The sequence below is a fragment of the Paramisgurnus dabryanus genome, chromosome 2 (assembly GCF_030506205.2).
Source record: "Paramisgurnus dabryanus chromosome 2, PD_genome_1.1, whole genome shotgun sequence".
Lineage (NCBI taxonomy): Eukaryota > Metazoa > Chordata > Actinopteri > Cypriniformes > Cobitidae > Paramisgurnus > Paramisgurnus dabryanus.
This window is the reverse complement of record NC_133338.1, coordinates 48,918,274-48,942,724: the sequence shown is the minus strand read 5'-3', so window position 1 is coordinate 48,942,724 and position 24,451 is coordinate 48,918,274. Positions and strand designations below refer to the sequence as shown.

Below are 24,451 nucleotides of genomic sequence, written 5' to 3'. Positions count from 1 at the left end.
ATAGCGTTCGTCCTCGGAATCAAACCCTTTACCTTGGAGTTGTCAAGCAAGTTTAACTACAGGTATCATGCACAACATTTTCCATTTGGGTAAAAATTTTGTAGCTGCATAGTTGTCTTTTTTAATCTAGGCGTTTCTCATAGACCAAGTTCAATTTGGTTCTGTCACTGAACGTTTATACCCGAGGTATATTTCTGCAACTTTGACATGTGCAGTTGACCTTATCACGTTGTTTCCGGCTTCCACGACCCTGCTGGGCGCATCTATGTGTGGACCGGCTAATGAGCTCTCGTGTCACGTGACACAGTGCTAGAGATAACAGGGATGAGATGTATCTAACCATATGGCTGTGCATTCCCAGAAGGATTGCAAATGCCCCGGAGATGTGGCGTGTGAATATATTTTTAGCTATATGTAGGTTGTTATGTGAGCATTAAAATTGATTGAAATGAAAATGAGTGAGTGTAAGGTGGAATTGATTTCCAGCCAATGTCCAATTCTTTCCATGCAGCCAATCGCTATAATCCATAAAAGCCAATCCTGTTTCATCCTTGGATAAGCTTTGTTTATTACGTATGTGCTGCCGTATAACAAATTCTGTGAAGCCGCTCTATTCATAGGCCTGTGTTTGAGTAGTTGTTATGGTGTGTTAGGCCTTGACCACAGTGTGACATACCGTACTTCTAAGTATATCTAATACTATTTTCAGCAATGGTTTTCTAATTCTTGTATAACCGTTATACATGTTGTTTTAATTCATTTTTTTATTAATTGAAAGATTACTGAACAGCATTTCTTATTCAAATTAATTTGTAACATTGCAAAACTATTATATTATAGCAGTTTTGGTTAAACGTACAAATATAATGTACGAATTCCCATGAGATCAGGTTGCTTTAATTTATAAAATGTAAAAGCTGTGGTGACTAACGACATAAAACATATACGACAACTAACAGTAATGTTAAAAAATAAAATTTGTATTTGTTAGCTAATATTTTTGGTTGTTGCCATTGTCACTGTAAAACCGAATAGTTAACTCAACTCAAACCATTTAAGTAAACCGGTTGTTTTAAAACACATACATTTGAGTGCTGTGAACTTAATCAAATTGAGTCATATGCAGTTATGCACTTATATTTAAGTTCACTCTACTTAAATATAAGTGTATAATTGCACAGGACTCAAGTTCACAGTACTCAAATTTATGTGTTTTAAAACTTGAATGGTTTAAGGCAACCAGTTTCCTTAAATGGTTTAAGTCAACTGTTAGGTTTTACAGACAATCAGAAACTGTGATGACACAGATGATGTAATAACAACAGGTTTCATAGTCATCAGATATTTACACTCAGTGTAAACATTTGTCAATATGTCTGTCAAACATCTTTTGAATTCAATAGGGTGTCATCTCTAAAATCAAAATGAATGATTTATTAGTTTCACACAAACTTCCTCATTGCTCTAAAGTGGAAGGTAAATCGCAACATCTCACCTGCATTTCTGTTTAAGAATTAAAATGGGAAGAAATGTATTCATACTTCATGGTCCATTGTTGACAGGATTGCAATAAACTGCTGTGTTTGGAATGACGAATACTTGAATGAGGCAGCATCACATGTGTCTTTTGTAAATAAGACGGTCCCAGAATGCATTGCACCAAGCTCAACAAAAAACTGTTGGACTGTTTGGATCAAGCTTAATTTTGTAATATTTACTCTTGTCGATCATTTATTTGTCACTAACACTGCATCGGTTTCTGTTCTGTATGAAAAGACCTTTTAAGAACACAATTAGGCCAGAACGTTTTGGACTCTGTTAATACATCAATGGCATTTCACAGCCTGTTGAAATGTACCAGTCGACTATGTGCCACAACTTCAACCAGCCTTTAGTTTAGCAATGTGTGTGCTTAACTGAACCAACGTGTTAAGCTTCAGATATTAGGTTTCTTTGTTTTTTTTAAGTTATGCTGAAGCTTATTTGGGTGATTTCATGTTTATATAACTAGAATATCACACATACTGTAGGTAGGTCAATTAACTGTTACATTGGGGAAAATATTTATTGAGATCAATATATTATTAATAATATAAAACAGTGAACATTGTGTCTTTTCTCATATTGCCTTTGTTAGTAATTCATTTAAGCAATAAACCACTCAAGGCTGTGCATTACAGTGTGTTACCATATTTAAAGGGTTAAAAACGGAAACGTTACTAGTGAAGGCCAGTCTATATAGTGATTTTTTTTCTGTTATAGTTATTAGATTTTGAATACCATTTACATTTGATTGTTTATTGTAGTCTGGGTCAACAGCCCGATGCCCCGGGCCAGCTTAAACGATGCTGAACTGTCAGTTTAAATATTCAATCAAAGAATTTGCAAAACAGATGTCAATGGACTACTCATACGCTGTTTCAAAAGATTTGTTTGCACGTATATACAAACACGTTCCCTGGAAAGCCGCATCTCAGGACCAGCGAGTGTATACGTGAAGTGGTTCGGAGAGCTTGCAAATTACAGAGTTCATGTTTTCTTGCATTTCAGCTGACAAATTTACACAAAATTATCTCAAAGTGCCACGATTATCCTTGTTAACATAATCAGTTATGTATTAAGTAAATGTTAACAGTTCAGAAATAAAACAGTTGTTACAGTATATTGGTTCTGCATGCATTAGGTCTTAAAGATACTGCACCCCAAATAAACCTTGCACTTGTGTTAGTGCAGATCAGTGGTCGGCAACAGGCAGCCCGCGGGCCAAAACCGGCCCGTCGCCAATAATATCTTGCCTGCACCTGCAGGCAGATTATTTTGTACAGCGGCTGGTTCTGAAATAGATCTGTCATGAAAACCACGCGTGAGCGAGAGACATGAACATGCAGAAGAATATCCACGTGTGGAAAGGTAGGCATATGTCAGAGCAGGTAATTTATGTTAAACAATAGTCTTTGATCCATGGAATAAGCTGCAAACCAATCAATAATGCCAATTATGAATGTATTTTGTTAAATTACAGTGTTTTGTCCTACCATCTAGTGCTACGTTTTTTTTGTCCCAATGACAAACTTAATTGCCGACAGCTGGTGTACATTAATCTAACAACACCGTACATAGAAAAAATCACTCTGTTCTTAACTAATTCAATAGATGAATAAGGAATAATCTTTTGATAATTTATACAGTGAAGACTATATGGAGGATTACTGTACGTTCACACCGCTACCGGTGACAGCGTCAAAAAATGCTCTGGCTGCCCTGCCAATGATGATATAGAAAAAGAGCAGTGGACGCTCTGACCCTCGAATGCATTCTGTGGAATCCGTTTTCGCTTCCGATTGGTTGCCGCCGATTTCAACTCTCCTTGAGGCTCACACAGTCCAAGACGCACCGCACCGCTGGGCCTCGCTGCTTGCCGGGGCCTCGCTGCTTGCCAGGGCTCGCTTCTTGTCGGCGCTCGCTGCTTGCCGGCGCTCGCTGCTTGCCGGAGCTCGCTGCTTGCCCGGGCTCATTGAAAATAAATTACTTCCGGCCACTTTGACGCTCTTGCCGGTGTGAACACAGTTACTTTATATTTTGATTGCTTTTAATTCAGTTTCTGTACCTGAAAAGTACAGAACTGTTATTACAGTATAATTACATTTTAAGGCTGGGTATCGATTCAGATGTTCCAGATCGATTTGATTTCGATTCACAAGCTGCCGATTCGATTCTCGGGCCGATTTTTGCACTCTGTTCTTGGTTCAACTCAATGAATATAGATTATATATTATATTAGAATATTATATTATTTTATATTATATTATATTAGAATTGGGGATGCTAAACAATTAATCGCGATTAATCGTTAGCAGAATAAAAGTTTTTGTTTACATCACATATGTATGTAAACTGTGTATAATAAATATGTATATATATAAATATGAACACATTCATGTATAATTTTAAGAAGAAAAAAATGTATATATTAAGTATTTATATTTATATATAATATAAATTATACATAAATATACAAATGTATATACACATGTAAACATTTCTAAAACATATACATGCATGTGTGTACATTTATTTATACAAATTTATTATACACAGTTCACACACATATATGATGTAAACAAAAACTTTTATTCTGCTAACGATTAATCGCGATTAATCGTTAAGCATCCCTAATTAGAATATAGACTGAATGAATGACAGCCTCGCCTCTCGCTCCTTGGTAACATCGCAGGTAAAAAAGGGGTTGACATCTAGTGGAGAAGACTAGTAATTAGATTAACGTTAATCTTATGTCAGTGTTTGCGAAAAAAAAAAAATCGATTTGTGGCCTTTGAGAATCGATTTTGAACCGACCACGTAAAAAAACATGATTAATCGAAAAATCACGGTTTTTTTGCCCAGCCCTATTACGTTTGTTTGTTTTTTCTTTTATATTTATTTGTGCTGTTGCACCTAATTTAAGTATTTGTTCTTATTTTATTACTGACCCTTTACTTGTTTTTAACAATATTTGAAATGTATTTGTGAAAGTTATGCTAGTAGTTTTTGGCGTTTATAACCTTATTTATTTAGCTACATGGGTCAAAACCAAAAAACACAATATTCAGGCCGGTTTTATTTTAGTGCTTTTTGGTGGGGCCAGTGATAATTTTGGCAGGGCCAGTAAAAATCTGAACCACTTCAGCCACCACCCCGGGGCAGCAGAAAAAATCCTAAGGGTTGAGCCCTGGTAGTTCTGAGAAATGACAAACCTTTTTTATTTCTTTTGATGTGTTTTGATATGAGTTTTTTTATTGATTTTTCTCAACCGGTCACAAGGTCAGGAGGGTGTAAAGTGTGCTGCTGTCATGCCCCAGTAACTTCTGCCTCCAAATTCCTTGGTAGTTAATAGTTAACACTAACCAAACTGTAATTTAACAAGGCATAGAAAAAAATAAAAGCGTAAAAATATTTCCTACCCCAGTATTTGCCGTGCGCACACTCGCAATGTTGTTTCAGTACCAACAATGAAATGCATAAAGTGGTCAAACTACTAAAACTATCCCAGCAGCCCCTGGCAACTGCCGAAGGGCTGCAAGACACTTAACCTTTCATTTTAAAAGAAAATACACAGGTATTTAGCTGCTGGGAAGTTAGAGAAGTTATGGATGGCTTAAGATAGCACGTTACATTTACGCATTTTTTGGCATACGTTTTGATCCAAAGTGAGATAGCAGTGCATGCTATATCTATCAATATGTGTGTTCCCTGGAGATCAAACCCATGACCTTTGCACTGCTGATGCTGTCCTTTTCACCAATTGAGTTGCAGGAACTCTGGTTGTATTTTTGTGTCTTCTCTGATGGTAGTGAGTATCGTGCAATACAATCTCAACTTAATGCTTTACTGAGAAATAGTGGTTGGTTGCCAGGACATCACTTTTGCGGTTGCTAAAGTATTTGAAGTGGTTTTCAGCATAGATATGTATATAAAGGCTAGATGGCTCGTTCGCGCTGATGGCCAATTGAGTGGAACGTCCGCATTTTGGCGGCCATCTTAGGACAGGGCTCTCGCTCACTCGTAGCATTGAGTTTTAATGATGCAGGTACTTTTAAATGACCATAACTTGCTTAATTTTTTACCGATTTTCAAACGGATTGGTTTGTTATAAACGTCAAAGATGTACCTATGACACCGAATACGTATACTAAAAATAAATAAAAAATTCATGAAACATGTTAAAGCATCCAGAATTATAGCCACGTTAATAACGTTTGTAAAAAACCAAACCGTTTGTAAATCCGTCAAGAATTCAGCAAGTTACGAGCATTTTAGTTGGCGTATGTCACTCACCTTCCGTCCACAGCAGCAGGGAGCAGCACTATGGCAGCACTGACCTAAGATGGCCGCCAAGTGACGACACAGCTGACTCCGCCTTGAGCCATCTAGCCTTTATATACATATCTATGGTTTTCAGCATGTTGCTGTGTGGTTGCTATGGTGGACTGCATGGTTGCTAGGGAATTTCTTACGGCACCTGTCATCATTTTTTGGCGGTCTTTCTCTGCATTACAATAATTTGCATTGTGCCATCTCTCTTTAAAACTCATATAAACCCCATCCAGCTCTGATCCCTTCATCTGACCACATTTTGATATAACAAACAGAGTTAAATATGCAGGATGTTAATCTAACCTTGGAGTTGTTTTCCATTGGCTGATAAGAAACACTTATAGGGTTACAGGATCGACTTACTGCTAAAAAAAACACATCAGAGGACATGCTTTCTTGTCTCGCAGTGTCCGTAACCAAACATGCCTTTCACTTTTCATTTCATCCATCGCCTGGCCAGATTTCACACTGGACATGAGGGACGGGTGTCATGATGGTTACTAGGCCAAGATCGTGTGTCAAGTTAAAAATAGTCCAACTTTTTGAAACATGTCTCTAGTCTCCTGCATTTTGTTAGATTCTAATGTGCAACACTGTCCTAAACATTGTCTTTAAACAATTCATAATGTGCAATTCTCTACTAAACAATTAAAATGTGCAATACTGTGCTAAACAATGCATTGGGATGTACCAATAAAAAAATATGCGCCAATACCTATATTTACATCTAATGATACCGTTAGTTATGATACCGTTAGTTACTAAGTGCATTTACATGCGCAGTCTTACACCGATTATTACTAGATAGTACTAGACATACTATATACTGTAGGCATGACATCACTGACTGCGAGAAACCTGACAAATCTCCCAATCCCATATAAACACAGTTTTCTGCATAGCCGGTAGGGATGCATAACGATTAATCACGATTAATCTATAGCAGAATAAAAGTTTTTTTGTTTACATCATATATGTGTGTGTGTGTGAACTGTGTATGATAACTTATGTATAGATAAATGCACACACATGTATGTATATTTAAGAAGTGTTTACATGTGTATACTATATACATTATATAAATATATAATATATAAATACTTAATATATAATTTTTTTCTTAAAATTATATATGCATGTGTGCAGATTTATATTTACATAATTATTATTAGGGATGCACCGATACCACTCTTTTGGAATACGAGTACGAGTACTTGCATTTCAGTACTTTCCGATACCGAGTACTTAATAAAAACATGATTTAAATTTACAGGTAACAGCTTTAGTCATATAATTTAACAAAAAAACAAGGGACTAGTTTTCCAGTTTGTTGTAAACTCTGCCTCTTTGGACAACACGAGGCATTAACCCCTTACACGCCGCTCAAACATAGACATTTCTCAGACCGTGGTATCGATCCCTGGTATCGGGGGACTTTTAACGAGTACGAGTACTTTAGAAAATGTGGTATCGAGGCCGATACCCGATACCGGTATCGGTGCATCCCTAATTATTATACACACACACACACACACACACACACACACACACACACACACACACACACACACACATATATATGATGTAAATAAAAACTTTTTTCTGCTATAGATTTATCGCGATTAATCGGTATGCATCCCTAATAGCCGGTTTATTGATTTGCATGTAAACCCTTATTTTTTAATAAGCTGATTTTTGATAGTTATGATAGTTATGATAGTTGGTTACGCACTGACTGACAGTATTGCATTTCAGAGCGTTATTGAAAAGGTTCAGCTCTTTTGTCTGTGGGGTTGAGGGAGATGTATGGCTGAGCCGTTGTGAGATTTCATTTTGTTGTTTTCATTTCACTCCATTACTCACCTGGCTGTATCTATTGGGTGAACAAAGGTTCATTTAGATTCTGGGTACACGCTTTTGACACTAGACAAACTTGACGGCCTTGCTTGGAACATTGCAGTCTAGCAGCTGTGATGGTAGAGTCGAATTCATCACATTTTTCAAAAAATTAGCTTATATATTTCTCCTCCTCATGTTGGCAACATCCACACTCTTTAGCTTGGTCATGCTGGAAGTATTTTATTTGAACAGTGGGAACATGGAGCTATCAGTGGTAAAGATGGAAAGTCAAAGCACTATTTCAGCAAGGTCAAAGGCAATTTTTAAAATTAAGGTTATGCTGTGATAATAACGTGTTTTTATGATTTCTTTCCTGTGAATTCCTGTAAATTGTGTATGTTTACATTTTATGTGATAGAGAGAGAAAAGGGAGGATTATTGGAGTTATTGGTTGTTACATGGGCTGCATCCGAAATGGCATACTGTCACTAAATAAGATAAAGTACCTACTCATCGACCATTAAAACAGTAGGTACTATATAGTATGAATATGGATAAATTAATTTGGACGTACTACATAATCCGCCATGTTGATACATCAGGTGATATAAGTTGCCATAACAACAAGTTTGTTGTTAATTGGAATGACGTTAAATTTAACCGCAAGGGACAACTGCTTAAAGTCCTTGATTATTATGCCAGAATGAGCGTGTAGTTCCCATATCGGCCTAGAAAATCACAACTTTTAATTTTCCGTCGGCCTTAATACACGATGTAACTAGGGATGCACCGATACCACTTTTTTTGGAATACGAGTACTTGCATTTCAGTACTTGCCGATACCGATACTGAGTGAGTACATAATAAAAAAAACATTATTTAAATTTACCTTTAGTCATATAATTTCACAAAAAAACAAGGGACTAGTTTTCCAGTTTGTTGTAAACTCTGCCTCTTTGGACAACACGAGGCATTAACCCCTTACACGCCGCTCAAACATAGACATTTCTCAGACCGTGGTATCGATGTCTGGTATCGGGGGACTTTTACAGAGTACGAGTACTTTAGAAAATGTGGTATCGAGGCCGATACTCGATACCAGTATCAGTATCGGTGCATCCGTAGATGTAACCACAGAAGAGTCAAGTTTTAAATAGAAAAATATCTTTTTTTATATTATTCCAATCTGTCTCCTAATTAAAATAAATGTCTTTCTCCTCCACTTATAGTGCAGTGCTCAACATAAAGGTCTGCCTGGTGGCCCGGGGCAAGTGTGAGAGATGTTCGGGCCAGTAAAAAGTGCCCGATCGGGCCAGTGCTTCACCCTCAGACATTTTTAAATATGTGACAGACATTTTTTTATTGGGGCCAGTGAAAATTTTGGAAGGGCAAGTAAAAACTTGAACCACTGGCCCGACCATGCCAGTATTAAAAAATATTTGCGTTGAGCCCTTTAGTGTTCTTTATTGTATGGTGTACTACAGTATAGTGTACTTTAGTGTACCGTTCTAATGCTCAGTTAATGTTTGTCATGCTACATCAACATCTTAATGGCTTATTCTATCCATTATTCTCATTTGTAGGTCGCTAAGTGTAAATAAAAGCATTTGCTGAATGAATAAACGTAAGTGTAGAACAATGCAAAGTAGGGATGCACAGCCGTTATCAAAGCTCCAATGCATTTGATTGCATTTTAATGTAGCGTCGTAGTCTAAAATGTAGCCTGAAACGCAACAGTGGTAAATGTTCATCGGGTTTGTCAGTAATGTAACGGAGCGGCATTTATTTTTTGTTTATATTTCCGGACATTTTTTTCTTTAGTCCCGAAAATCAATAATGTCATTTTTGGCCGGAAAATTTCAGTGGCCGAAATTCCGGTGCATCCCTACATCAGACACTTGTTTTATTTGAAGAAAGAAGTTCCCAAAGAAGCTTTCAGTCAAAGGATTTCTTTCTCACCTTTTTGAAGTCCCAAGAAATGTTTTGTTACTACAAAGAGGAACCTTTTGTTCTACAGAGGTGCTCTGTGGATGTTTAAGGTTATTTTTGGTACCACGCAGCCTGACAAAGAACCTTTTGGGGTTTTATTGGTTTGTTAAGTGCATTATTTGTATCACTTTGCAGTGCAGGTCAGGTACAGCAACTTCTTTTATTCTGAGGACAATGTGTTGTCATGTCTTTCTGTTTTCTGCCATGATGGCAGACTGTTACTACACACTAAAAATTCTGGGTTGTTTAACCCACAATTGGGTTAAAATTTTGTTGTTACCCAACTGGAGTTGCAAAGCTTGGGAATTTTGGAAATATTCTGAGTAGGAAAATTGAAGGAATTATAGGAAATTATTAGCAAATTTTGGGTGATTTATACAAGCTTTATCACATACAAACATGAGCTTCCATGACATCTGCCTCATCTTCATCTGTGTGTCACAATTTCCATATATTCCTGTGTATTTTCCAGGGAAAATTTGAAAAAATTCCCATAATTTTGCAACCCTATACCCAACCATGGGTTAAAACTAGGCCTGCATGATATTTGGGGGAACTGTCATGATTGTGATGTTTTGGATTTTGGTATGTAAATTGTGATAATCGAAATACTTGATGACTTCACCAGAGGACATGTAAAGCTCTGTTTGATAGAATTATACTTCTGCCTTGCATTTCTTGCACCTCTTAGATTGTTTACAGATTAAATTTTGTGATTTTGTTGTTTGAAACAAATCCAAAATAGTTTTTCCTTAAAGATTCTGGATGTTTTGTGATGTAACCATTGCAGAGGTGCACCCTGCAATGTTGATGCTGAAACGATATATTGTGCAACCCTAGTTAAAACAACCAAGCCTCTGGGTTGAAACAACCCAGCATAGTTTTATTTATTACTCAACAGTTGGTTCTGTCCAATGTTTACCCAATCATAGGTTAAACCAAACCAGTATTTTGAAGGGTGTATGCTTTTGCTTGTGTTCTTAATGGTTTATAGCATATTGCTGTGCAGTAGCTAGGTGGTTGCTAGGGTAAAATAGGTGGTTGATTGCTTATGGTACAAGTGAAAAGTCAGATCGATTTGAATAGCGATGTTGTATGTTTGTTTATAAAGATAACTGTAAAAGCTAGTTGCTTACTCTCCCCTTCATCAAATCAGTGTTTTTAGCCATTTATTTTGAAGACAGCATTTTTTGTCTGTTAAGTAAGACTTGCGATAATATGAATCAAACTGTGAGATGGCTTTATTCTATTTTTTCTTTTCTCTTTTCTGATGTTTACTGTCTGATGTATACTACTGTCTGAGTCTGTATATAAGTGATGTTTTTAAGGTGGACAAATCCCTTTGTAGACCTATGTGAATAATTGGTGTTCCTGTTTCAACTCTTCTGTTCTCCCTTAAAAAGTCACTGAAGTGCCTTGAAATGTGCATTTACATAATTTACAGGTTAGTTTTACATAATGAAACAGGAAGTTAGGGTGGGACATAGAATGGCTCCTCCTCATTTTTATTGCCTGTAGCGTTTAGCTTTCCCCACAGTTTGGAATCTAATGAGAAATGCAGAATGATGTCATAAAAATCATTGATCTTTATTGGTGCAAGACAAAGTGCCCTATTTTAACGATCTAAGCGCATCGTCTAAAGCACAGGACGCACAGTCTAAATGGGCTTGTGCGATGCCACTTTTGCTAATTTAACGATGGGAAAAATGGTTTGTGCGCCGAGCGCAGGGTCGAAAAGGGTTGTACATATTTTCCTAATGAGTATTGGGAGTATTTTGGGCGTAACGTGCAATAAACCAACCAATGAGAGTCTCAGCTCTCGTCAATGAGAGTCTCAGCTCTTTAAAAGCCAGTTGCGCTGGCGCTATGTTTAATCACTATTTAGATGACGGATTTTGTAAACTGATAAACTAAGTGGAGGAAGAAGATCCCCAGTTTAAGATTAATGTTAAATAATTCTGTTGTTTTTCACTTGTATTGAAATTGTTATTTTTTTATTAAAACCCGTTTTCATTTAGTCATGGAACTAAAAAAGCAGGCTTTTAATTGTTTTAAATGTATGGTTATCCAATATCATCAAAAATAATTTACAAGTATGTAAGAAAAGGTTTGTACTCTAAAAATACTTTATTTGTAACAAACAAGAGATTTACAAACGACTCTCCGCACGTTTCAGCACTTCAACAGCGTCAGTTTTTTTTAAGCATTACTTAAAAATATTTCTCATCTCACCATATCCACAGGTACAGAGTCATCATATACAATAAATCTGTGAGGTAGCATTTAAAAAAAAAACATTTAAAAACAGATGCATTTGTTTAAAGCAAAGCATTTGTTTACTTAACAGGCTGCAGGTGAAACAGCTCTTTTTGTCTTCTAACGTCTCATAATTAGTCCTCATTTATGTCCAAGACTCAATAATAATCTTTTACATTCAATCCTTTAATCTTTCATATTTAAAAGTGTTTTTGTGCTGCTGCGCATTTATGTTTGTGATAAGCAAACCCGCGTTGTCCTACTGTTTATAGGCGCATATTACTAATGCGCTCTTTAAATAACAAAAAACATATAGCATTTTTACCAGGTTTTTGTTGGTCAATGGCGTAGTCTATTTTAGTTGCCTCAAAATAACAATGCGCCAACAATGCGCCTGAACACACCTCGTTTTCAGACCAGAACGCCCATGTGCGCAAAAGGGGGTGCAAATGCATTTGATATTTAAACAACGTGGCGTTAAACGTGAAAATGATAATTGCACAGGGTGGAAACTAGCAAAAGAAACTTGCTTCGCGCATTGTGCTGCATTGCGCCGGGTGTAAGATAGAACCCATAGACTCAAATTTGGTTGATGTTTTGGAGCACATCACACATCTTTTAGGCCAACATATTGATACTAAAAGCAAAATAAAAACTCTAATTCAAATTATGGGACTTTAAATACTGTGCTATTTTATTGTAAAACATGACAACTTGTTAGTTGACAACTTTATTTGACAGAAGCTTTTTATTCAGTTGATTTCTTCATTTTCTAGTTGAGGATTTTTCCAGTTCCAGTGGATGTTTGAGAAGCTAATAGATGAGCATCTTTTATATTGTCCATGTGCAAAAGGTCTAAAGGTGATGTTTGATTGTGGATTTCATGGGTGAATGAATAAATGGATGGTTCCCCTCTGCAAACAAACTTTAAATCGACACAAAACATAAACTATTGCCCACCACTGTTAAACCAGCCATAAGATTTCTCTTTCCAAAACCAGATCTTTCATGTATTTTGTAAAAAATGTATTTTCTAAAAAAATTCTAGGTTTTATGACTTTAAAAATGTTAGGTGTTGTCCACCTTTCAGTATTTGTCAAGTAAATAATTTTGCATTTTTGTTTGCACAATTTCTTTAGCTCTATTGAATGTATACATTGAATGTACTGTAAGTCGTTTTGGGTAAAAGTGTCTGCAGAATGCATAAATGTACATTTTATATTCATGTCTGCAAAAACGTTTGTTTGCACATGTGCGTGTCAATGCACTGGCCAGTGCTTGTGCAAACAGCATAAATTCTTCACAACACCAACTTTCATCTGAACCCAATGTTTGTTTCACCACTGGCCCGTTTGCGCTGTGAAGCTGCTGGTAAACACTACAGACACAGACATGTTTTTGTGCTAAAAATGCACTCCTGAGACCTAACTGAGAGCTTGGACGCCCCTTACACATCACCTCCGCCTCATGTTGCCATGCTAAAGTAAAGCATTATTTCATGCGCTAAATGTTGCATATCTTGAAGTCCCCCTGTGGGTAAAATTAAGTTTTATTGTCATTTATATGTCTATGTGGTGTTTTGGATATGATTTAGACAAACCATTTGTATCATTTAACACCATGGCAAAGTATTTTCTCCATAAAACTTTTCCAATAGTAGGAAAAAAATATTTTGGAAGTATTGTGATAAATGACTAAGAAAATATTTTGATAAATGATGGTAGGCACACAGTTGACGGTACCCATTAAATTCCATCATATTTTTTTATTCCTACTATGGAAGTCTATGGTCACTTACTGCTGTGTGTTTACCATCATTTCTCAAAATATCTTCTTTTGTGTTCATCAGAAAAAAGAAATTCATACAGGTTTAGAACAACATGAGGATGAGTAAATGATGACAGAATTTTCATTTTAAAGTGAACTATCCCTTTAAGGTATAAAATTATCGCATTCAGCAAGACTTTAAACAAAAATTTTTGCTTGCCAATAACTAAATATGCACTTCACTATAGCCTATGTGATGTTTACATTACTTTGTATGGCATGAATAAAGTACGCTGTTTCTACTTGTTGATTCAAAGGTCAGATGAGTTCTCAGATGAGTTAAAAAGAGCGTTTATCCAAAAGTAGATTAACAAAAACATCTCCGTAAAATAATTTTCCAGTCTTCTGAAGCCATTTGATAGCTCTGTGATTGTGTGAAAGACCGAATGTGAAGACAGAGTTTGGTTTCTCTGGCTCAGACTGTGAATACTATCTGTTATTCTCACATTCAATTAACTCAAAAACCTCAAATTGATTCAAAACCACTCAGAAAAACAGAGGAAAATTGAGTGGTATGGTATAGATTAGCTTGCTGGTAATGGGAAGCACATGGTGGCACACAGACTGATATAAACATCCCTGCAGTTCTGATTATACTTCCAATGCTAGACTAACACTAAAGCTATCATGAGAATGTCCTGGTAAACTTATTTATTGATCTCTTCACATGGTTTGGCCATGATAGACTGATCATGCAACGTATATTCATTAATTCATTAATGCCCATATGGTATGGGGGAATTCGTCCATCATACCACAGGTTGATTCATTTTATCTCCCAATGTATTAAGAACCCATGTGAAAGGAAAATCCTCTTGTGTTGGGCCTGGGTCGGAGTGCGCAATGTGACATTGGTTGTGTGTCTGTCTTTGGTAACTTCATGTAGCTCTGAATGTTCATATTCATCTCTAAGATGCTGGTTAGGTGAAATATGGACAAACCTAGTCGCTGGTTTAAATGTCTAGATTTGACCCAACCATGGAAACAACTAAGCATTTTTTGTTGAAACATTACAGGATCCCAAGTAATTTGAAGATTGTAAAATTGCAATGCCGCAATAAAGCGATGGTAGCTGCGAAAAGACAGATGCAAAAAACTTAATTCACTTCAAAATCATGCCGGTGCATCCCCAATAAAAAAACGTAATAAAGGAGCTCTAAACGAATCTGTGTGACGTCACTTTTTGTTGACGTTCGAAGTGTTGTCAAATAAAACCGAGTGTAGCTAACTCCTCCCCCTTCCTCTCCCCTCTCTCTCCCTCAAGGGGGAGATGGAGACATAACATTTTTATGTGGGACGACTGTTTATGCTGCAGTGTTTGTAATTCGCCCTCTGTCTTTGTGTGTGCGTGCGCGTTTAAGGGCACTCAGTAGTGCACACACGGAGAGATATGCAGTCTGGGCATATTTGGTCTTAAAGAGACAGTAACCTCAATTGACCTACTTAAGTCTGTGTCATTAATGTTAATCAAACAACCCAAGACAAAGATAAAATCACTTCTGAAGCTTTAAAAAAATTATAATTACATTTAATTAATACAATAAATGCAGTGTTATTATTCATTTGATTTCTGTACCTAATGATTTTTGACCTTACTTAATGTGCAACTTTGTTCTTTTTTATAAAAGTTTGTAATTTCTTGATTTGTTATTAAATTTTTCCCATACTTTTTTTTGCTGATCCGAAAAATGATCCGATCCGTGCCTCAAAACTCATAATGTGATACAAACCGTGAGTTTTGTGATCCGTTGCAACCCTACTTAGAGCGCCTTTAAAAGAAAACTCATGTCGATACATATCGACAGCATGATATAAATTTGAATCATAATCGAATTATTATCATACCGCCCACCTCTATCACATTGCATAGGGCAATATTTAGCATGTTATTGCATATCGCTACATTACCGCACAGCCCTACTGTAAAATTATTTTATAAATTGATTGATATACCGAATCATACTGAATCAAAATCGTATCACATATTTTTTTTTTAGGTATTGGCAAACATTGTATTGTAGGCCGAGAGATTCAATACCGTATCGTGTCGCGATGAGATGTTTGATTTAGTCTTAATACTGACACACAAAACAATGTATATAGCTTGAATGCACTGTTACTCACTTTTGGATAAAATTTAAGTCAAATGCATCATCTGGGTTGTTGTACATACTGTAGGACAGCAGCAGTTGTCTTGTTTTTAGACCCTATAGATGAAGTTTCCCGTAAACACCTTAATGCTTAGAATATTGGGAGATGTGTTCTGCCATTTCCTCGTGGTTTCTATGGTTTCTTCTGCGGCATGTTGGAATAAGTAATAAACATTTGTAGAGTGTTATAAATGATCTCCTGTTTAAATCCCTCTTGTCATGTAAATGGAGCCTTGTAAACCCTCAAAGGCACTTTTTGCATTAGTGTCATTTTCTTTTTCTTGATAAATAATGCGTTTTAAATTCTGTATTTACTGTTTCTCCTCCCCAGTTTTTGTTTGTGGAAGAAATATAGTTTTTTGCAGTTGACGTTTCTGCACTTCGCAGGACTGGTTTAGCTAGTTAAAGAAAAAAAGAGGATCAAGTCATAAAGCTGACAAGCAGAAAAACATGGGGTGGGGGTGTTGTTACGGGGCATTTGGGACACTAGCCAAAATCATTGCCACTCCTAGGTTTCCAAGGCTAATCGGAGTTAACGTCAGGAATCTGAAATAGTGAATGAAAGTGTTGGTTGTGAATTACATGGTGTGTCTCTGACTTTCTTTCTTTATCTCCATGCACAGGCAGTAGGCTTGTGTAAATTATGTTAATCTTAAGCAAGAATTTTACCTCTCTCATGTGGCCAGAATTCTTGCTGTTATTATTTTTAAAGAGACAATACAAGAATATGCAGAAGAAATGTGCAGAATGTTTGAAACTTAATAAAGCTTATTCAAATACCGTTTCCTCCTAACATGCATTTACATTTTACATTTATGCATCATTTGGGTATACTTTTGTAAGTACTGTACATGCATTTGTGGTGGGAATCAAATCCGTGGCCTGGCTTAAGTTCAATAATTTTGCTAAATATCTCTGTTTGTGTTCCATAGTAGATTGAAAATCACACCGGATTGGACTGAAAAGTGTTTGAAAGTGAGAAATAGTTTTGCAGAAGCAATGAAATCATAATGTTTACCAAGTTATTTCTCTTTGTTTTTCTTTTTCCCAGTGAAAGAAAAACTGTGTTTGGGACCTTAACAGCAGGCGCTGTGTCCTGTTTGTCTGGGAGGAAACTATGCAGCAAAATAAGAATTTTCTCTCTTAGAAATGAGTGGAAACTCTTAGAAACAGTCCAGGTACTGATTCTGCAGTCGCAGTCTTAGTGCACTGTGCATATTTTCTGTCTGTGTGGTTGTCAATCTGTTTACTGGAAGGGCTCTGTGCACACAGCACATGTTTAAGCATGTGCAGACCAGCCTAAGAATACAGTGCTTGGGAAAAGGAGACTGATGTAAATACTTTAAGGGTTAATATATAGTTTTTGCATTATATAGGTAAACACATTAATTTGACACATGGGGCCCTATTTTAAAGATCTGAAACGCAAGTGCGAAGCGCAACGCGCAAGTGAGTTTGTGGGCGATCTTGGGCGCTGTTGCTATTTTCCCGGCGTGAGAAAAAACTCTTGCGCCAGGCGCAAATCAATAAGGGGTTGGTCTGAAGTAGGTTCATTATTCATAGGTGTGGTTTGGGCGTAACGTCAAATAAACCAATCAGAACGCTATCCAACATTCCCTTTAAACGCAAGTGCGCAAGTTCCATGGCGGATTGCTATTATTATGATGGATTTACCAGGCGCACGCCAGGAGCGGTTTACAGCCGAGGAGACCGACGTTCTTGTAAGAGCAGTCAAAGACAGAGAAGTTGTTTTGTATGGGGATGGGAGAAACCCGCCCAAATCAGCGTAGGTTAAACAGGCGTGAGAGGAAATAGCCACAATTCTCTCATCAGCTGGCATCCCCATCGTTGCGCCAAGCGCTACAATGATGTCAGGAGACGGGGGAATCCCAAGCTTGCCAGCATAAATCGGGCACGCCGTGTAATGGGAGGTGGATTTGCCTCTACACGCCATCGCTACGTCCACCCTCACCGCTGAAAGGGTTTGGGGGCTTTGAGATCGGACCCAAGAAACGCAAGCAAGGTCCAACCCCAAAGTACTCTTACAAATCAAGTTCATATACATTAAGGTTTCTTATGAAAACATTTTAATTATTATTTACATAAAATAAACGTAATACAGCCACACAACAAACTTATGAAAATATTTTAATCGTTATTTGCATGAGAATTGTTTAACGCAGCCACACAATAAATAAAAACTATCACCACATTGCTCACCACTATGATTCCCCTTATCTCGTGTATTAATATTTTTTAGTGTAACAATTTATGATTTGCAAAAATAACTGTTGAATCTGTGTAGATTAGATGCAAAGTGTATGCGTGTTGTGCACGCTTATGGTCAAGCATGCGCCCTTAAAATAGCATAATGAACAACGCGCAACGCGCCACTGACTTTAAACTTTTTTTTTCTGGTCAGTGGCGCAATTGTTTTTTGAAACTGCAAAATAGCATCAGGGATGGTTTGCGCCGGAACATGCCTCTTTTTTTGCGCTGAACCCCCAGGGAGCGCAAGTTCATTCCCTAGTTTGCCGACGTGCGTCTGTGGAGGGAAAAACCCGCTGTGCGCCGGTGCAAAATACGAATGATACATGCGTCACTGACAAAGTCAATTGCGCTGGGTGCAAGATAGGGCCCATGAACTGCATGATCAATTAGAAAGATACTATAGGGTTGTGGTGATGCAAAAGTAAATTCCCATCATGCATTGTGTTTTTATGCTCATGTTGGTCCTTCTATGCATATTTACGATATTTTAATAATTTCGATCTTGCAGCCATACTTTATATACTTTGGTACATCCATTAAGGACAGGCTGTGAATTCCAAAAGCAGTTAGAAGACAAGAAATGTCTGCTTAAAATTTATTCTGTGATATTTAAATGACATTTGAGTGCAGGTTGTGGAAAAACTAACTTTGTTCGTCTCGAGACTTTACATTTACTTTCGTAGGCTTGTTTTAGTGTCTCTGTTGATCCCTGTCTGGCTTGTGTTGACTGTGTTTCCGGTCACACCAAAGAATTTGCCTTTACCTGCCCACTTGTTTGCATTTATTCCAGTCCATTACCAACGCTAATTTATAATTTAAGAGGCTTTATACAACATACCATTGCTTTTAAAACAATTGTGTTTCATATGGCCCTTTGCATTAAAGGTGCAATGTGGAACTTTTAGAAGGATCTCTTGACAGAAATGCAATATAATATACATAACTATATCATCAGTGTTGTATAAAGACCCTACAAAATAACCTGTAATGTTTTTATTATCTTATGTTTTTATCTTAAAACACTTCGGGTCCCCTTACTGCAGGTCTCCTTACAATCTAGCTCTAAACGGACAAACAGTTCTATAAATCGCGTTTTGTTACTACTTTGTCTCAGACGATGACACATTTGTCCTGTTGCAGGTACCACAGTTTCACTATGCATTTCGAAAATGAGTGGTGAGCTGTGGATGCAATTTAAGAATACTTAAATCTAAGAATACTTAAATCTAGGATTGGGCGATACTGACCCAAATATATATAGGTATTTTCTACAAAGTGTAATAAATGTTTACATGCAAGTCAAAGCCTAATGTAAGATAATACAATCTTGTTTTATTAAAACAGTGTATTAAGGGTTTTCTTCCCTTGGCAAGAAAAGGGTCATCATATCAGACCATATCAATATAGACAATATTGTCTTACCCCATACCCACAGCTGGGAAAAATACCAATATATTACCAAAACTCAATATATACTTGAAGGTGTCAGGTATGCAGTAGGGATGCTTAACGATTAATCGCGATTAATCTATAGCAGAATAAGATTAATCGTTTTTTGTTTACATCATATATGTGTGTAAACTGTGTATCATAAATATGTATATATAAATATGCACACATGCATGTATAATTTTAAGAGAAAAAATATTTATATATTAAGTATTTATATTTATATATAATATAAATTTTACATAAATATAAAAATGTATATACACATGTAAAAATTTCTAAAATATATACATGCATGTGTGTACATTTATTTATACAAAGTTATTATACACAGTTCACACACACATATGATGTAAACAAAAACTTTTATTCTGCTATAGATTAATCGCGATTAATCGTTAAGCATCCCTAGTATGCAGACATTTAAAGCATTGTGAAGATTGTGAAGTTTAGTTAATATTTAAGAATAGGGCTGTCAATGATTAATTGCATTTAATTGCATGTAAATAAAAGAAATGACAAAATTTAAACCTGTTTTATCCAAATTTCCAAGAATCACTGTTAAACATAATAATTACACACAATACACGCACAGATATTACGCAAAAACAGCCTTAGTTAAGAACTTAAATACTTTCTTCTCATAGTTTAATGTGCTATTTGTAGACTAAACTTCCACGGATGGATGGATGGATGGATGGATGGATGGATGGATATTGAATGCACTGTAACTATCTGTCAAATACATACATGTGAATAAATAAAATGCAAAGTAATTCTGGACAGTAAATCATCTTAATTCTCCTATCATTGACATTTGCTGTCAAAAAGTCTTTCCCTTTCATCATTTCTGTTTTCAAAGTAGTGCACATCAGCGTATCAAACAAAGACTGAAGGCATTGTCTTTTTGTTCTGTTAAAATAACCCACTACAATCACAGAGCAGAGAAGACTCGTCGACTAATGCCTCTGGTACGCCAAAAATGGTATTTATCACATACTGTCCGTGTTAAATAAGCGCTCTTGACTTTTTCCACATTGATGGCCAGGCAGGTCGGTGTCGAGGCCTTCACCGTATACCTGAAATTGGACTGACAGATGTAGACGGCTTTTATGGTCATGGAAAAGTACTGAAAGAATCGTTGTGCTGGTTATCACCCCTGCCTGGCGATTATCCACTGGTGATATTGGAAGTTCAGTGCATATATCGGTTGCTACAAAGACGTCTGTGCAAGGATATTTTGTTCGATTGTAATGAACATTATTCTCTAATTCTTTCTAGAGTCGGTATATGATCTTCTTCCTAGAGAGCTGCAGCTGCCATCCTCCAGAGAGCAGAACGCAGCTGCTATGAGTCAAAAAAGCGGTGGAGAGGCCGGACCACCCCCTCCAACAGCGCTCGCCGCGGGTAAGCCTTACTTTAATCTTTTTAACCGTCTTGTCTTTCTGTCTCGAGTCGATTTAGGCTTTGTCGATTTAGGCTTTGTCGATTTAGGTCAAATTTGCACTTTTCCATTCAGAGTTGTTGTATAAAGTCCTTTGCTGATGCTAATGTCAGTAATATACCAAACTGATGTTGACACTAGGGATGGGCATAATTAATCGACGATCGATAATTGATTGTTAAGAATTTCGTCGATCACGTTAATTTGTTATCAATTAATTGAATGCATTTTTTTTATCTAACTCCTGTTTCACAAATACTCCTTATGCAGTGCGTTTGCGTATGTGTGCGGCGAATCCGTCAAGCACCCGTTGCAGTGCGCTGCTGACCGCTTATTCTGCATATAAAACGTTCATGTGATTGACACTTTCTGTGAACACTTTTCCGCATAAACAATAGAACAAAGCATCATTTTTTTCCACAAAACAATATATTTTAGATATTATTTGACAGACTAGTAAATGTGGATTAAGGATGTTTAAAATCTCTATCCTGGTGGTCAGGATCTGAATGGATCAAATCAGTAGTTTTGCAATGCTTTATTTATCTCCACATATATCATAAATAAAAATAAGCAGAGTAACTTTGCAAGTCTACCCTTCCACATTATATATTTCCTATGTATATGATTTCCAAATAATAAACGAGAGTATTCAACGACAAAAAACGTCTCATACGGAAATAAATCCTCACAATATTATTATTTCTTAAAAACTTTATGACAAAAATAAGCAAATGTATTCATACAGTTATTCAAAGACGCACACATTATTCCGCATATATTTGAATATTATACAAAAGTATTCATATAACGGCACGTTTCATATGGCAAATAAATATCCTCACATTAACATAACAGCATAATGAAATGAATAAACAGACAATGAAACAGGATTGAAATATAAATTGTATTATTATTACCGGAAAAAAGCAATATTGCTAAAATAATCTCTGAGGTAAATGCGTCAAAAACGTTGTTACCCGCACAATAAGTCTAAATAAGGAATTAAAGTGAAAAAAGCATTATTAGGCCATGTCTCAAAACTTTATATGACAAAATATATTTAAAAGAAATGTATACTTATTCAAAGATGCACACATTATTCCATATTACTCCCGTTTATGAGCACGTTTGTCTCTGGCCTCGCTCTGTTATGTAATAGATTGACAGGTGCGCATCTCCGTCTTTCAAACATATATAATTTTGTAATTACTACCTTAGGAAAATTAGCCATGATTTTATCATTGTGAAAATGTTTTTTTTTTTTCAGATTAAAACGATTTGTATTTCCGCAATTTTACTACAAATACCATGGTTATGGTATATTGTGGAGTTGGAGACCATAGTAAATTTGTGTCTACTGTTGTTTTACAACAAATAAAAACTAAAAGACTATGTTAGTATAATTAAACAATGGTGAATGGGGCTCACAAAACGCACGCTGTTTCACACATACTCTGTATGCGGAATAAGCCAAGTTAGCGCTGAGGTACCTGTGCATCCCGGTCAGTCTCCTCGGAGCGGGTGTTTTCGGTGGCGGCTGGACTGACGGTCACCATGGGTTGCGGTCGCGTCTGACCCCAAAAAATGCTTTTATTTCTCAAAAAAAAATCAGTAGACTGGTGCAGAAATTTTTATGCGAGTTACTTAAGTTAGTTATTTTTCACGAGGCTTTAAGTAGCCTAATTTGTTATAGCCTAATGTTAGGAAGGCTAATATCTTGCACTTTCTTCTGGCTTGAATAATTTTGAGTTACATTTTGACAAAACCTTTCAGATCTAAGTATTATGTGTTTTGTTTAATTTAATGTTAAACATGAATCTGTTTTTTTTATTTATTTTGGAAATAATGAGGTCTCTGTTTAAGAACGCTGGCTCGCAGCTGCAGGTTCCGCTGCTTTAGAGCACCGCACATGCACGCACGTATGTTTGAAACATAGTTTAACTGTCTGCCACAAGTTGATCTTGTAATAAAGGTCTCATCGAGGAAAAACACGCTGTATATTTGTATTCATTGCATTTTTTAAGTATAAAAGTTAAATAACAAATTTTATTATAAAAATATTAATGATTAATCGATAGTCGATCGTTAATTTTCCCGACGATCGACAAAAAAAACTTAATCGAATGCCCATCCCTAGTTGACACACACTCCGATTAGACCCAGATTTGATTTGACACATCGGATTTGAATGCAGTGTGAACAAAGCCTAATATCTCGAGTCAGACTTTGAAGATCGGTACTAACAGCACATCTCTTCTTCATAAGGCCTTACATCATGCACATTCTCTTAAAATGTGTTCTGTGGTATATTTCTTGAATGGCATCGTGAATGATCACAATGCATTTGTACTGGGATCACTTTCTTTTGAAAGTTAATTTTGTGAATGGCTAGGCAAACAAGCACTTTTTTCCTAACTTTACATGAACTTTGCAGAGTTTATGTTGCATGACTTTGTTAAGGTCTGGTATTAGGTTGGGTTTTTAAATCTAGGGCGAATATTCTTCATATGTATTGTTGATGAAAGCATGTACTGCTAGAAATTCATAACATAAATGAAAGAATATACTATATACATTTTATGAAACGTTTTCTAGGCAAGAAGAATAGTAAACATTAAATCAGTATTTAATAATGTAAATATCTCTAGATTTTAAAATTCTGCTAGGAATTCCATTCATAGTTTTACTTTATTAACAAGATAAACTTTTATATTGCTCAGGGTTTCCCAAGTATTGTTACTGAGCGTTCACACCAGACGCGGTAGAGGCGGCGAGCGAGAGTGATTTACATGTCAAGTCAACGCAAAGACACGAATAGGCATCCTGCGGCATGGATGGCGCGTTCAGCGCGAATTGAGCGTTGAAACACGCGAGTTGAAAAATTTGGTGGATTTCCGCGCTGCGTTAACCAATCAGGACCTTGCTTTAATAGTGGTGTGATTACAGGAACCGAGGGGAGTCTCAGTGGAGTCACAGAAGCCCCTCCCATGATGCGAATTTCCGCGTGAATGTCTCGAATGACTAGAATTTCACGTGCAGCCTTTACATGCGAAAGAAGCAACTAAACGTAAAATGTTCAAGCGTCCAACTACTCATTAATAGCGCGTTTTTGCCGCCTCTACCGCGGCTGGTGTGAAGGCACTATTAGCCAACTTCTGTCGTAAGTTTCGCCATTACTGATTAAGTTCAACGATTCGGTGTTTCCCCAAACCATAGTTCAATGTTGCAATCTTGTGTGGTTTGAACGACAGCTCTTCACCTGTCGTTAGAAGCATAGCTCCTTGTTATTATAATATGTAGACTAGTGCTGCCTCACGATTAGTCGCGACTAATCGTTTGCAGAATAAAA

General features: G+C 36.6%; 1 protein-coding gene across 7 annotated transcripts in view; it reads left to right on the top strand.

Annotated features, from left to right (window-relative positions):
* The window catches only part of nfat5b (nuclear factor of activated T cells 5b), a 53,501-nt gene that overhangs the window by 11,234 nt on the left and 17,816 nt on the right, over positions 1 to 24,451 (top strand). For 6 of the 7 annotated variants that reach the window (XM_065261492.1, XM_065261491.1, XM_065261490.1 and 3 more), the window contains one exon: positions 20,937 to 21,062. In XM_065261492.1, coding sequence (XP_065117564.1) covers positions 20,937 to 21,062 — 126 coding nt within the window. Of the gene's footprint in view, positions 1 to 16,986; positions 17,114 to 20,936; positions 21,063 to 24,451 lie in introns of those variants that run through there. The other variant, XM_065261494.1, reaches the window with a different exon arrangement.